Source organism: Gallus gallus, chromosome 4 (genome assembly GCF_016699485.2).
Source record: "Gallus gallus isolate bGalGal1 chromosome 4, bGalGal1.mat.broiler.GRCg7b, whole genome shotgun sequence".
In the NCBI taxonomy this organism is placed as follows: Eukaryota; Metazoa; Chordata; class Aves; order Galliformes; family Phasianidae; genus Gallus; species Gallus gallus.
In genome coordinates, this window is record NC_052535.1 from 66,709,658 (window position 1) to 66,725,360 (window position 15,703).

The 15,703-nt window shown below is 35.2% G+C and overlaps 1 protein-coding gene across 4 annotated transcripts in view; it reads left to right on the forward strand.

Moving 5' to 3' along the window:
• The window catches only part of GABRG1 (gamma-aminobutyric acid type A receptor gamma1 subunit), a 56,535-nt gene extending 41,188 nt beyond the window's left edge, over nucleotides 1-15,347 (forward strand). The window contains exons 6-9 of one of the 4 annotated variants that reach the window (XM_420725.7): nucleotides 1,100-1,237; nucleotides 1,335-1,487; nucleotides 4,413-4,624; nucleotides 6,996-15,347. In XM_420725.7, coding sequence (XP_420725.3) covers nucleotides 1,100-1,237; nucleotides 1,335-1,487; nucleotides 4,413-4,624; nucleotides 6,996-7,274 — 782 coding nt within the window. In that variant the 3' untranslated portion in view covers nucleotides 7,275-15,347. Of the gene's footprint in view, nucleotides 1-1,099; nucleotides 1,238-1,334; nucleotides 1,488-4,412; nucleotides 4,625-6,995 lie in introns of those variants that run through there. The other 3 variants (XM_025149993.3, XM_015285484.4, XM_025149995.3) reach the window with 3 other exon arrangements.
• The last annotated feature ends 356 nt before the right edge of the window (nucleotides 15,348-15,703 follow it).

The window sequence follows — 15,703 nt, forward strand, 5'->3', positions numbered from 1 at the left end:
ATTGAAGGAAAAAATCTGTTTGTATTTTGCTTTGATTTATTGCATTATTTATTGCATAATTAAATACAATAATGAATGAGTTGAATTACATGCATTTAATTTAGTTGCAACTTTAAAAACAATTGTATTGCTGAGGAGTGTGATGCAATAATTATTCCTGTTAATAGCAATCTATTGCCTTGGAAGAACTTTATTTTTTATGCCCGTCAGACTTGCCAGCTTTGAATTGGTTCCATGTGTTATAAAAAGAGGAAAATTAAGATCTGCCTTTTTCAACTTGTTCTCGTAAATGCTTAATCAGTATAAACATGCCTTCTCCTTTCAGTGGGCCTTATTTTTGCAAGCAAGAAAAATAACTTTCAGGCTTATTTTTTTGACATATTAAAAATAAAATACTGGTCCTAGGAGTATTGTGCTTTTGTTAGCAAAAGAAACCCAAACCAATTGAACACAGCTAAACAATTTATTCTTAAATGTGAAACCTAAAAGGCAATGAAATCAAAATTCAGTGAATCTTTTTAAATGAATATTTTATTTAATGCTTCCTTCCTGAATGCTAAATGAAATTTGCTAAGTCTGTCAATTAAATACAAGTGAGCCTTACTTGATTTCATTCCTGCTTTTGCGCTAGATAATGTGGGTCAACATGCGAGGCACATGAAAATCAAGAAGGCCGTAATTCCAGGTGGATTACTGAACAATGAGTAAGGTCACAAAAATCCATTCTGAAGAATAGGAATTTTGACATACTACGTACTCAGAAGTATATGTACTTTTAAGCTCTTTGTGTTCTTTTAAAGCTAAAGCATATTGCATCCATGTATTAATGAATTGTGGTGATTCTGAGTCATTTTTTCATGTCTGAATTCCTAAGCAATTGTATTTACAAAACTTTAAGATGATGTTAACAGTTAGGCTTAAAATTGAGGCTAGATATTTTGTTATTAAATTTCAGGTGGATAAGGTGGATTACAGATTTTCTTGCTCTCTGATTTACTTTATATACAGCCTTTGTTTTGTTTCCAGACAACTTCAGAAATCAAAATACATGCTTTGAAGTTTGCTGTGTCTGGAGTCTTGATTTGTTGTTTTATTCTAGATGGATATCCCAGAAATGAAATTGAATACAAATGGAAGAAAACCTCTGTTGAAGTAGCAGATCCAAAATACTGGAGACTGTATCAGTTTGCATTTGTAGGGCTGCGAAATACAACTGAAATTTCTCATACCCTATCTGGTAAGGCAAAGTGTTAAGGTTTTTGGCATGTGTTATCTATGTAAAACAAAACTAACAGATATAATTCAAAAATTATTATCATTTTTTTAATTCATAGGTGATTATATTATTATGACAATCTTCTTTGATCTCAGCAGACGTATGGGATATTTTACTATCCAGACATACATTCCTTGTATACTCACAGTTGTTCTTTCATGGGTGTCATTCTGGATCAATAAGGATGCAGTTCCTGCAAGGACATCTCTGGGTAAGGATGCTTGTCACCCTTGAGGGTTCTGGAATTTGGCAACGATATAAAACTGCAGTGAACACTGGATTAATTGAATTAAATGATTATGACCATTGTTCACCCTTTCTATTGGGTTATAAGGTTAAGAGTAGGAGAATCACACTGTGGTGTCACAGCAGGATTTAAGGGAGGGAATGTTAATAATAAAACCTGGAAATCTTGGGCTTCTGTGGTGATATAGGACAAGGGGAAAAATTTCATTCCTAAAGAGGGTAGGTTTAGGTTAGATCTAAGGAAAAAGTCTGTTACAGTGGGAGTGGTGAGGCACTGGAATATGTTTCCCAGAGATGTGGTGGATGCCCCATCACTGAAGACTTTCAAGGCCAGGGTGGACAAGGCTCTGGGCAGCCAGATCTGGCTGTAGATGTTCCTGTTCCTTGTAGGGGAGTTAGACTAGATGATCTTTAAAGGTCCCTTCCAACTTCAAGGATTCTGTGACTCTATGATCTTGATCCAAGCCTTGTGGATTCACTATTTCCCAAATAAGTATATATATTTTTTTCTGTATGATATTTTTGTCATCTCCAGGGATGGTAAAATGGCAATGGGTAGTCTGACAAGTACGATTAAACTTCACTTAGCTTTATGGAACATAGGTCGTCACTACTACACTGGGGAAAACTGTGAAGATGTGTATTGTTTTTGTTCTGTTGACGTTGTGTTTTTAATTTTTAGTGTAGTTTTTGTGCGTTTTTTGGTTTGGTTTTTGTTTTTTTTTTTTTTTTTTGTATTCATGAGGAAAATACATTTGCTCTTTTAAGGATAAGAAAGAATATTTGCAACTGAAACTGAACTTCAAGGAGTTAGGCATGTAACTTGCAAAAACCTAAATTGCTGTCCTTCAGGACCTTGTTTTTACTACAGATATTACTTTAATGTTGCAAGTCCTTCTGTGGTTATAATTCAGTGTTAGTGTCAAACTTGGCTGACCTGATTAGTATGGCACTGGCCTCCTATGTTTGACCACTTGGGAATCATGCACTGCCTTGGAGAAGTGTCAGATAGAGATGTGTGAAGGGCATAGGATACACACTAACAACTCTCAGATTAGTAGTGACAGTTCTCTGATTTCTTTATGTATTAATGCTCAGAAGTCAATGTTTGGCAGACTGTAGGGTAACTGTTCTCACATGCATATTTTCTAGTGAAGAAAAAAAGAGAATTTAACAGTCAAATAAATGTGAATTTATGGGGGGGTAGGGGTTAACTGAGCAGTTAAGAGAAGAAAGCCAACACTAAGTAAAGTCCATCATGACTAGAAGTTGCAATATGTGGAAGGTTTTATCCCTTCTACAAAGTAGAGAGGACTGGGAAAGTCTATGTCATCTTTCCTCCTCTTGGAACAGGATTCAGTGTGGTCGGTATCACCTCCAACATGGAGACTGTGCTGAAGGCTGATATAATGAAAATGCTTGATAATTTTTCTTGCATGCATGTTGAAGGATCCTGGCAGATTGGTTTCCCAAAGTAAAATATGATTAAATGCATTTTGATATCTGAGTATGCAGAGAAATACCTAAGTGATTCTCAAAAGCATCTAGTGGGAGCAAAGCATTTTTAAAAACTCTGCGATTATCTGTATGCCCTTTTTAAGCATGTAATTTCTTTGAAAAATCTGCTGCAACATCACCAGTTTTCCTGCTGTAGGATAAACTAATAGCAACTCCTGACTCCATGCTTTGACTGGAAAGACATAGACATAGACAAGCTTAGACTATTGTCACACTTCACTTTTTTTTTTGTTTGTTTGTTTGTTTGTTTTTTCAGTAAGCCTAGACATGTAAGTAAAAATATTATTTGCGTGTTCAAGTATTGCTCTCCAGAGGAAAGGTCACATCCTAATTTTGAACTACTAGGAAAAAAAGCTTTGCATCTACCTATGGGATCACTTACAAGAAAGAAGCATTAACACCTTCTAAATGTTAAACCAGTGAAGAGTGGTATAGTTAAGACGCCAAACATGTTGCCAGTAAGGCCAGCTTGTTCATTTAATTAACCTATATGTGAATTCAGGGAAATATTTTCTATTACCTAAGGCACAATATTGAAAATATATCTCGTAATTTAGAGAATGAGACAAGAAATGCCATGAAATTCATCTACATGATGAATTTATGACCTACTACTTCATTTATGACCTACTACTTGTCATAAGCAAAGAGTTAAAAACTTTATTCCTTTTTCTAATACTTTCCAAATTAGTTTTTAAAGTTATTGATATATAATACACACTTTTCTGTGTGTGTGCTTTTATATATTTTAAACTTTAAAGAGCCAGAGGTCTTTTATCTGTTTATAAAATATATGTGATTTTTTTGTACCAGTTTGTCTATTGTATTTGTTTTATGTATGCTTTTTTAAAAAGTTTTATAAAATTATAAAATCTTTATCAGTGTTTTGATTTCTTCAGTGTGTGTTTAAAATTAAGGGAATTTAAACTAAATCTTAAATGTGTCACAATCACAGAATTGTAAGGCAGCAAGGGACCTGTGAAGGTCCCATCACAGCATAGCAGGCTCCCTGCAGAAAGTAGCTACCTAACACTAGTTGGTGTTTCCAAAGATGTCACTTTGGAAAGTGGATGACTTCACTTCTTGAGCTTCCTGAAGCTTGCCAATAGCCCAAGGACACATCCCATGCTGCTTTATACAGCTGGCCACCTTTATGATCTAACAGTGGCCTCTGGATCCATAGGGATGCTTCTTGCAATAGGACTGGTGTCTGTGGGTGTGATCTAAGGTGTATTCTGTTGTGCCTTAGTTCTTGTATGCCTTATGAATGAGCTAATGCCTAATTTGAGGATATTTTTTTTCTGACAATTTGTTTGAATTACTCATACAATTCCCTCTTTTTCCCTTCCCTCTTACTTTCTTTATTAAATAGGTATTACAACGGTGCTGACCATGACAACACTGAGCACAATTGCCAGGAAGTCACTTCCAAAAGTTTCCTATGTGACAGCAATGGATCTTTTTGTCTCAGTTTGCTTCATTTTTGTGTTTGCTGCCTTGATGGAATATGGCACCTTGCATTACTTTACTAGCAACAGAAAAGGGGACAAAGGAAAAGACAAGAAGGCAAAACCTAAGCCATCAGTAAGTTTAGTCAAATGATTAAGAACTAAAAATATGCCATTTGTTCTTTATTATAACAATCATGGTTGCAAGTTTATATTCACCTTCTCTGAATACTGTTAACATGCAAAAATTTTGGATCATTCCATTCATAAGTGAATTAAAACATATGAGCCTAAGGCTGAGAGTCTTTACAAATAATTTTCCATGCTATTCCCAAGCCCTTGGTGCTTCTTGAGCTGTCTATGGAGCATGTGCCACTACAGATAGTTCTATCAGGGCTTAGTATTTCTGAAAAGTGTTTTTTGTTCATTTACTCCAATGTTTCCTTCTGATGAAATGATCCTTCTGCATCTACAATTTGAGGTTTGTATGGTATTAATCCTCACAAATCCTAGAAATAAATATCAATAAATATCATAAATATCCAATCAAGAGAGTTTCTGTTCATATAGTAAGAATACTGGAATTTCTGAAGAATCTGTCTGTATGAATATTTAAAGTTCATATTTAGATTACTAAAGCATTTAGGAAAAGGCATTAAATAGATTTTTCATTAGAAAACTTGTCTTGCTAGTTGAGGGTTGATTGTAATCTTCTTTGGGAAAGAATAAGAGGAAGGACCAATACTGTAAAGCCCTTTTCCCAGATCATTTAATCAACTAAGTTGTTGCATAGCTGAATCATATTAGTTGACTTTCCTGGGTGAGGGCTGAATGTTGCCTGCATGCAGTCAAGCAGAATGAAAATGAAATGAAATAATGAATAGGCATCTTTCCTCTCAATTTCAACAAATTTCATCTGAAATTTTATGTTTTGTAAAAATGAGACCAGTTTGTAATGTTTCAAATATAGTAGCTGTTACTACTGTCAGTATTTTGTCATGACTGAAAGGAATAATGAGGCCCTTTAGGACAATAATTATCTCCCTAGGTCATCCTGTCTAAAAAGTGTTGAAACAGCAGTGCGTGTGAATTTTCTTCTGGTAAAAATACTTATTAAAGGGAGTTAGAAAGGCTATTCAAAAATATGGTGGATACTACACAGCTGTAAGACCATCTCCTCGAGATGTGGTGGTAAAATGTCTCCACAGGAATAAAGTTACTCCTTTACTAGAGATCTGTGTATTGATCAAAGTAATTCCCTGGAAGTGGGACAATTGGTCTCTCAAACATCACAAGAATTGAAATGATGTGGCTTCTTTCTTCTTTTATATATTTTTCATACTTTGTCTATCATGTATAATTATATGAGAAATTCTTTTCTACACTTCAGTAACCAGAGTTGTTAATTAGTTCACTGTGAACTCACTTCCTTACTTCTTCTGACTACATCATTTTTATTCATTACATGACAAAATATGGAGATTCAAGAAAAGAGGGGAGAAAATGTAAGTGTAGTGTTAATGTAACTACTATATTTTAGTCTGAATTAGAAGAGATGCTAAAGGTGGGAAGGGACTGAAAGAATGAGAATACAAGAGGTTAATAGAATATTCTAAAAAGGCTCTGGGATTTAGAAATTAAAACAATGATAAATAAGGAAACAGAATATATTTTTGAATACTTGGGAAAACAAGGATGATGTGTGAAGAGCCACATGGAAACAAAATAATAAAAGGAGGAAAGATGGGCAGTGATAGTGCAGGAAAGGGGAAGGCAAAAAGTCATGAGAAAGGTGAAAGTAAGCAGCTTATGTACTAGGCAATAAAGCACCCAGATTATTTCTGTGAAAATTATTTATGAACTTTAGCACCTATTTCAATCAGTTTGAACTGAATTTCAGGAGGGTTGAATATGGGCTGGGCATATTGTTTAGGAATTTAACATCAGAGGGTTAGGTGACAGCCTGTGTAGAGGCTGTGGATCAGTCTCTAAAACTTCACCAGACATTTTCTTCTAATTACTACTAGCTTGCCTTAGAGAAAATATATCTTCTAGAAAAACATCCAGTCTGGTACTAAAAATCCCAAATGATGGGAAAGCTATAATTCCTTTGGTAGTGACGATTATATCCTTCCTATGCACTTGTTTATGACCCAGTTGTCAAGCTGTGACTGACTTCAAAATGTTCTTTTGTGTCATGTAGATGGGATCATCTAACCCTGTCTTTATAACTAATTATCTAGTATTCCCAAACCCCAGCACAACATCGTTTTCACTGTGTCAGGTGAAAAGCATTCATGATCTTTTGCCCGCATGAGCTAATTACAGAGAATAGTTCATAATTTGCAAAGCTCCCCATGTTGTTTTCATCTAACATTTGATTTTTTGTATATTGTACTGAAGAATGTGCTTTCGTTGGCCCTTGCTGTGCAATTGTATGGAATTATTTAATTTGAGGGTAAAACAAAAACAAACACTTTTTTCTTTTTTTTTTTTTTTTTCTTAAGAAACCGTCTGCAATTGCTGTTCGACCTGGATCAACCCTAATTCCAATTAATAACATTAATCATCTCCCTGAACGTGATGATGATTATGGATATGAGTGCCTAGAAGGGAAAGACTGTGCTAGCTTCTTCTGTTGTTTTGAAGACTGCCGCACAGGATCTTGGAGAGAAGGAAGAATACATATTCGTATTGCAAAAATTGACTCTTATTCTCGAATCTTCTTTCCAACTGCCTTTGCATTGTTTAATCTTGTTTATTGGATTGGCTATCTTTATCTATAAATTTTACTGGCTAGACAAACTCAGAAAAGAACTGAACAGGCATTAATGTTTTTTCAGACAATGGTCAAAGTTTAGATGTGATCCAAAATTACTGAAATTAGATGTTTTAGAAATTTGAGACAAGAGGAAATATGTTGATATAGTCTCCCTCTTGTGATCAACAATAGAAATGATATCAGTATTTTGACGAGAAAATTGAAAAATTAACTCTCAAAATTTAACTTATCGGCACACACACACATATTTTTGTCCAAGTCTAACAAAATGCACAGATGTGAGACTAAGTCATTGAACTGGACAGTTCTACATAATCTTTAAATTTTAATTCTAAATGATAATTCTGATGAATTTTGTAGCATCTCTTACACTTTAACAAAGAAAGCCTTAAGAAAATGGGATTAGTTATTCTCATCCATTTCATCTATAAAATGATAATTTCTATTAATTCTTGATTTTAAATAGCTGATAAAATTTAAAAACACTTCTATTTTTCAACTAGCCATTTATTCTCTGCAATATGTTAAAAAGAATGATTATATCATAATTAATCTCATTCATATTTACACAAAATGCAGAGATGAGAACAACAAAAGGATATATCACCAAAAAGCCCACAAAGGTAATTCTGAGCTTGTCTTATTCTGACTATTGATGTAGGCTTTTGGCTTTCAGCCTTTGATTACATTTATGTCTGTGCTCCATCTGCTGTTATATCACTGTGGTGTGTTCTTTAAAGTTCTCCAAGAGGGCTACAACTTTAAAAATTCCTACCTATTTGCCATTGCTCTAATTTCATGGAAGCCAAATGTTGGATAATTGATTATGGCCATTCAGGTAACGCTTTTCACCTCCTCTCCATTTCCCTCTCCTTTGTCTAATTCATACTCAGGGGCAGAGAAAGAATTATGCTCAACAGACTTTGTATCATCAGAATTTGGAAGAATCCTTTGACAGTGCTACAGTGTTTGTATTCAAAACCACTGTGCTACATCTCCATCCCTAAGGGTAAAATGTATGACCTGGTATTTGCATACAGTAGAGTTTTGTATGTTCTGCTTGTTACTGCTTATGCTACTCACTGAGCCAAAGTCAGATTTACTGATACTGTGTTCTGGATTGCTGTATAATTACCTCCTTGATATATATAATTCCGTTAGAAAATATAGATATATATTTCTAAAGGAAAAGTCCTTTTACAGGGACAACTTAATAATTCTTGTGCATTGCTGATCTTCCTCCAAGATGGGATATATCCACTCAAATACATAGAATTGGTTCTCCACTCTGTGATGAGAGTTTCTATTTACATCGGTAGGAATAATTTGGTAGTAGTAGTCTTTCTGGATTGACTTCACTGTGTTGACTATTACTGGCTGGCAGTATTTAGTATCTCATTTCTATTTATGTCTGTTGTGGAAAAATGTGATCTTTCCTCCTTTCTCAGAAAGAAACCAGTCTCAAGTGAGTTTGCCTCTTGATCCCTGTAAAATCCCTGTAAAATTAAGATATGCATTAACTAAAAGTCAGAATTACACAGAAGACCTTACAGATCTTTAAAGAGGATTAATGGGATTAAAATTTGGCTGTAGATGAAGATGCTTGGTACTGGAGATATATATAAGATTAATGGTTAACTATAGAAAATGTTACATGGTAGCACACCCTCCCTACATACACTCCCACACACAAATTATTTCTGTTGAATGTCCTCCCTCCTGACTTTTTTCTCAGAAAATGGAGTATTGTCATATGCTAGTTGGTACCAAACATAAAAATGTATGACATGTGAAAAGTTCAGCTCCAAAGTTTGATAAAGAATGCAAGATTATGTGCAGTGATTCTGAAAGCAAGTGTAACTGAGAAGATCCCATTTTTATGCAAGTTTTATTTCATTACTTAGTCAACAAAATATGAAAGTGGTTGAGAAAGTCTGAATGTCTGCTGTTGAGGTTGGCAGATGTCATTTGTTGTATGACTTTCCTGAGCAGCAATTTCTTCTGACTGTTAGACTGAGGGTAGAAGTGCAGCAACACTAACAACGCTGATGCAATAACTTATTATTTCTTTATAGTCTCATTTTCAGAAAATGTTCAGTACAATGGAAATATGCCAGTTTTAATTCCATAGTGGAGTGTGATGCTTTTTGACAGCACACTAAACGTATTCCTCTTTAAGAAGGATGAAGGTGGCTTCAGTAGCAGTATGTTGAATGTGTACTTGAAAGGCAATCTACTTGCTACACAGTGCAGGATCCAATTTTTTTGAGCTCCTGACTTTTATTAATTCACCTTTAAACAAAGGGAACTTGAAAGAGCTTGGCACTTTACAAGGAAAATACAAATTTCACAGCACATCCAGTTAGTTCTTTCTATTCAATCTGGTTGTCAGTTGCCAATCAGCCTCCAGTGATTTAACTGGAAAACAGAAAACATCCTGAATTGGCAAGGGATGGATAAGAAGTCTTTCATCACTAATTTCTATGAAACAATGTAATAGAGTATTAAAGCTATTGAATGTTATGGCTGTTTAGTTTAGAGATACACTTGCTTCTGTCTGTTGACAAACTTTTCTTTGTGTTTCATTTGTTTCCAGTGATATCATTTCAGTTTCCCACAGTACTGTGAGTGCAAATTGAAATGGGAATGCAGTGAACTGTAACTTGGCATGTAATAAATGTGCTGTTTTAGTCCTATGTGTTTTCTTTGTAGTCTGCATGTAATCACTTAGTTCCAAGAAATCTAAGTGATACTCTTAAAAAGAAAAGAAAAAAAAAAAAAGGCAAGAAACAGACTATGGTTACTTGGGCTTGGATGCTGCGACCGTTTTTCAAACCTACTTGAATAAAATTTCATTTACTGATAACTGGGATTACAATATTTGGGGTCATATTATTCTGACCACTACCATTTTAAGGATGACCTTAGACCTATACCACATCAATACTGTAATACTGCTAGAATTCAGAAAAGCATGTGCTTATGTACTGTCATAAAGACTGTTGTTATCCTGAATTGATGCCATCAACACATGCTTAATTTACATTAATTTCAGTAATGGGTGTAATGGGTGTTCAGTAGCTCAAATGATTGAATGTCAAGGATGGGAACCAGAGACTCTTCAGCAAAATATTTTCTCATTGAAAGAAAGAGACTTAGAGGAGAAATTGCCAGAAAGGTATAGAGGGGAGAGACAAGTCTGGAGAAACTGTTTTATACTGCACAAATTGCCAGCATCTCCTGAAAAACAAAACAAAACAAAACAAAACAAAAGTTTTCTTTATATTTCTATGTTTGTGTTCTTCACTTGTCTGTTTCAGCAATGAGTACAGCTCAGCGTGTTATTTTTGGTAAGGTTTTGTCTATAACTGTACTCACTGATCTTCAGTGCATGTCTTATGTGTCTGAGTACATCCGCTTAATGTACTAACAGTGGCGGTGCAACCAAAGCTTGAGCTCTGGGTAGCATATTTTATATTCACACACAGATGTGCTTCAAAGGCTTTAACCTTATCCAGTTTTCTGGCATTCAGAGACATAGGTTTGTGTAAGACTTTGAAGGAGAATCACCCCCAACAGAGTTGTTAGAATTTTGTGATTTATTTAATATGCTAGTAAAAGATTTGTTTAAAATTGGAATCTGAACTCTGCAATCTGTGAGCACCCTTGGCCTTTCAATTGAAAACCCTACAGGAGGTGTCTGGATTTGGATGTCTATCTGCACAATGTAAGATACATTTTATTTGATTGTATCAGTCTTCATTTCTGTTTACTGTTTCCACGTAACTGAGGATTAATGCAAATACATCCAGTTAAAAAATCATTGTTTTTATAATTTTGTTTTAAATTCATTGCAGTTCTTCTCAGTTATACTAAAGGTGTTCATTTCATTTTTTCTTAAGTATAATTGTGTTTTGTAGTGGCTGTAGTAGAGAAAATAGTAACCAGAATAGAATTCCTCAGCAAGACTACAGCTTTTTAGAATATGAAACCAGGAATTAGAAAGAACAACTACACTTTTATTTCTGAAAAAAACTTAGTGAAAGTCCATGTGGCCCTCTGAACATGCCACACGGAAGACTGTAATTGCCCCTCACTGAGAGAGGCAAAATATTCTACAGGGTGTAGAAAAGACCTATCCATTTGTTCAGAGCAGAGGCTTGTTCACCAAGTGGCTTAAGTCAAGATCAACCTGTTCTTCTTCAGTGGTCTCTTGTTTCAGTTTCACTTGTGCCAGCAAAAGCAGTTGTAAAGCCATATTGTTAGATGAGCCAAAACTTGAAAAAAAATGTTTTATTGTACTTTCCCCTAAGTTAATATTTCAGCCAGATGGATGGATTCATCTGATTGCTGATGTACTTGGCCACTTGTTCTCCTCCAAGACAGGTGGTGGGAGCTTGTAGATGGAGGCATAAAGGATGACTTCTTACAATGGATGTATTTCATTCAGTTGAGAACTGCTGTGGAGGAAGGGGAAAGATGGTGAGGAAAAAAACTGTGAGAGAGGGGTGATACCAGAATCCAGTTCTATGGATCTGAATGACTTGTATTTAGTTAATCTATTTCTCAGTGGTATTTGTGACTGCTCAAGATTTTCCTGCTACATAATTATTGTATTATTATAATTACTGTTAAAGTGTATTTCCTGTACATTCACTACCAACTAAATGAGCAACAGACTATTATCTTGAGTGACTGTTGAATAAAATATTAGACAGAAAATCAAAAATCAGGTTAAATCTGGCAAAAAAAAAAAAAAAAAAAGGTTATAAAAATGTTTGAGTCTTGATTTTAAAAGGAACTGAGAGCTAGCACCCAAGGTGCAACTGCTGTAGTCCTTGAGGGCAACAAATTTGGGAAGGGAAACCTGACCCTGAATTAGATCACTGAGTCCCTTTCTCCTTCAGGAAATGGGAAGGTTGATTATGATCACACCGTTTGGGATCATGGATATCCCCTGTTCTCCAAGAATAGTGGTAACAGTTTCTTGTTAAAACAGTGAGAGATTTCTGCCTGCTTGAACATGATTTGAAACTACATACTTTTCTACAGAAGGTAAATCTGAGCTGTGACTTCCAAAATGATAGAAAAACATGAAAGGTACAGGACTTTATCTCTGCCCAGGTACATTCTCATGGAGCTGATGGTGATGTTACAAGGCTCTAAGCTGTTCCCCATAGTAGGAGAATTTAGATTGCTCTCCTGGGTGTCCAAGGTGTCCAATATTGATCACAAGTCTTAGAGTATTGTGCATTCTGGTTTGGATCTGATATGATATTAGTGAAAAGATACAAATGTTGAAAGGCAGTGAGTGCTGAACTTTTGGGTTATTTACTAGGAAATCTCACTGAGAAAATCAAAGCATTATAAAAGCCTTAGAGGAAACTTTGGAGAGCTATTGGAGTTAGGCAGTTAACTAAAACTATAATAGACTGGAGGATCTGTCTTTTATCTATGGGCAGGTGTTGTTGCCCACTCAAAAATCTACTTTTTTTCTTTTTTCTAAAAAGCCCTTAAAATGATATTTTAAGGAAGAAATATAATTTCTGTAAAATTGCTGAACAATCTCATTTTCCTTTCCTAAATCTTGCTTTACCTGCAGATTTTGCTTATGATAGTCAACCTAATCTGAGCTGTGTGAGAGAGACACAGAGGATGTAAGACCAGTAAACTGTTCTATGTAGTTCTTTCCCTCCATCCCATTTCCTAGTCAAGGAGAGAATATCAGAAAGGTAGAAAGCATAGAGCATACATAAATGGGGACAAGATTGCTACTGAAAACTGAGTTTGAATTCTACTAACTGATAGGATCAACAGAGACAGGAGTCTACTGACAGTATTAAGGCTTTTATAATTCTTTGTAGTAGCTGCTTTTCTGTACATCTCTGCATGCCTACCTGAAACTCAAAGATTACCCACGCTCTAAGTAATTCTTTTGTATTTCTAGTTTCACAGAATGATCTTTATCATCATGGTTTGAGTCTTGCTGAACTCAAAGGAAAGATTTCCTCTTCAAGATTCCCTGGCCAGGCACTAAAAGTACAAGAGCTCTAGAGAGCAAATATTAGAAAAGTTGTTTTCTATGGACACAGCTAACGATGCAGACTATCTCTATACAGTGGCACTAAGAATACTTTGTCAGTTAGACTTGAAAATGTTAAGTACTGCCAGGAGCAATGACCAGAATTGCCTCCATGGAGAATTACTTTTGTCAACTCAACATTTAGAAACTAAAATCCAAACCAACTACCATGGGTGGAAGGTGAGCCTCTGCTTCACTTCAGAAGCCTATTTCCCTTTGAATTGTTTTTTCTCCTGACAAAGACAGGAAATAAGAAACTTTTGGACCTGCGAAGTTTGCAAAAAGCAAGTCTGAGTTATTTTAAATAGATAGTCATGTTTTTTTCCTTTTCCTAGTGAAGATGCAGGAACAGGAACAACAGAGGGACCTGCATGATGGTTCCAGTTTTCCAAGGCAGGTAAATGTGGACATCTATATGTTCTTAGACCCAGCAAAAATATACAACTATTGTCCATGTTTTAATCATCTATGAAATCTTAATGATTGGTGTGTCTTCAAAGCATTTTTTTTTTTTTTTTTTTTCCCCCAGCTGTTGCCCACCATGAATGTTCAGACTTTTTTCATGGACATCAAGGGTTGCATTATGATACCTTTAGTTACAATTTATATACAATAGAGCATAAATATTCTGTTAAATGAAACCGAGAGTTCAGAATCTGGTAATGTTATGGTGATGCCTGTCTTGAAAAAATATACTGCCTGTTGTTACCGCCAGCAACCACCATGGTCCCAAGCCGCACCGTCATGGGCTAGCGATCAGAGCTCGCTAGGACCATAGCAACACAAACACCAATATGAGGATGTAGCAAAATGGCGTTTATTCACTAATATACACAGCTTATATACCCTACTTGAACAATCGTGTCCTGTCCTGACTCATCTGTACTGGATCTTAGCCCCTTACCACAATTCCTTATTGGCTCCTATTGTTTCCTCATTCCTTTGCCTTCTTCTTATCTTGTTTACTCGTTCGCAAGGACAGTCCGTCTTAGCACAACAGCACCCTTTCACTATGCTTAGGGAGAGGCCTGTTCCATACTGCACATATCCCCACCAAGCGCCTCCTACAACAACCTGTTTATAATTTCAGGTTCTAATTAATTAAATAATAGTTCTATAATTATTACCCTTCTGTAATGAAATTTTACAGGCAGGTGTTTTTTTTGTTTTGTTTTTTTGTTTTTACAGTTTGTGTTACAATGTTTGATCTAAATAGTAAGTTTACAGGAATACCATTCCAAAATAACACATTAACTTTTTGTATTGTGAGTCTATTATACTGAGGTTTCATTACTCTTTCTGCTTTAAATGCACATACACTCTTATTGCAGTTCTCTGCCCCAGCATCTGTAGTCCACATTATATTTCTTGGATTCACAGTTTGCCCCTTACTAATGCTTTCTTTAAAAGAAAATTGTTTTAAACAAATCTAGAACTTTTAATAGCTTAAATGAACATTCAAACCATGTATTTGATTTGATAGCATCTTGGCACCAGTGGACAATGTTGCAATATTGTGAATCAGCATTCCTTGTAAAATTACATATGAAAGCCCTTGTTGTAACTTACTGGATAAAAATAAAGAACACTGAGATAAATTGTGTAACTTTCAGCAGTGCTTCTGTGGAGTATATGTGAAACACACCATATTGATAAAGATTTATTCTCCTTTCTCAATTTTCCTTTCAGAAGCCTCCTCAGTTGGGCTCATATTTTAAGTGTGCTGATATTTACAGTTCTACTCAGTTATTTGGTACCTCTCCAAAAACCTTGGTATGCAATCATTCATTATTATATTAAATTACCCAGAAACATCAAGGTATCCTCACAGGCTTTTAATGTAATTAAGCCATGACTTCTTCAGCCCCTCCTAAAGTATCATCGTGTTTTGTGTGCAATGCCAAAACTAAAGCAATTCCAGGTATTAAATTGAATATTATTTGTTTCTCCACTTTGATGAAGTCTGTCTGCCAGGTAAGTGCAAAACACTGATATCATCATCATCTTAATATTTGACAGCATTATTAATGAGCATAACTCAACCAGAAATCTTCAGAGATAACAAACTGATGATACTCTTGTATAAATCATATATGACAGAGACTTTGAGAGTATAGTAGAAATGATTCTGGCAGCGACAAAGGCATTTCCATATGCAGACTAAAGAGCAAGATCTAAAAAAAAAAAAAAAAGCCTCAACTGTCATTTTATGAAGCTTTTTTTTTTTTTTCTCATGCAACAAAAAGTGTCTTTTTTTTCTTAAGTTTTGTGGAGTTAAAATGCAGAAAAGATTCAGAATCCAAAAAATAATTATGGCTTTATTTGATGGATTTTGTGGATTCATTTCATTT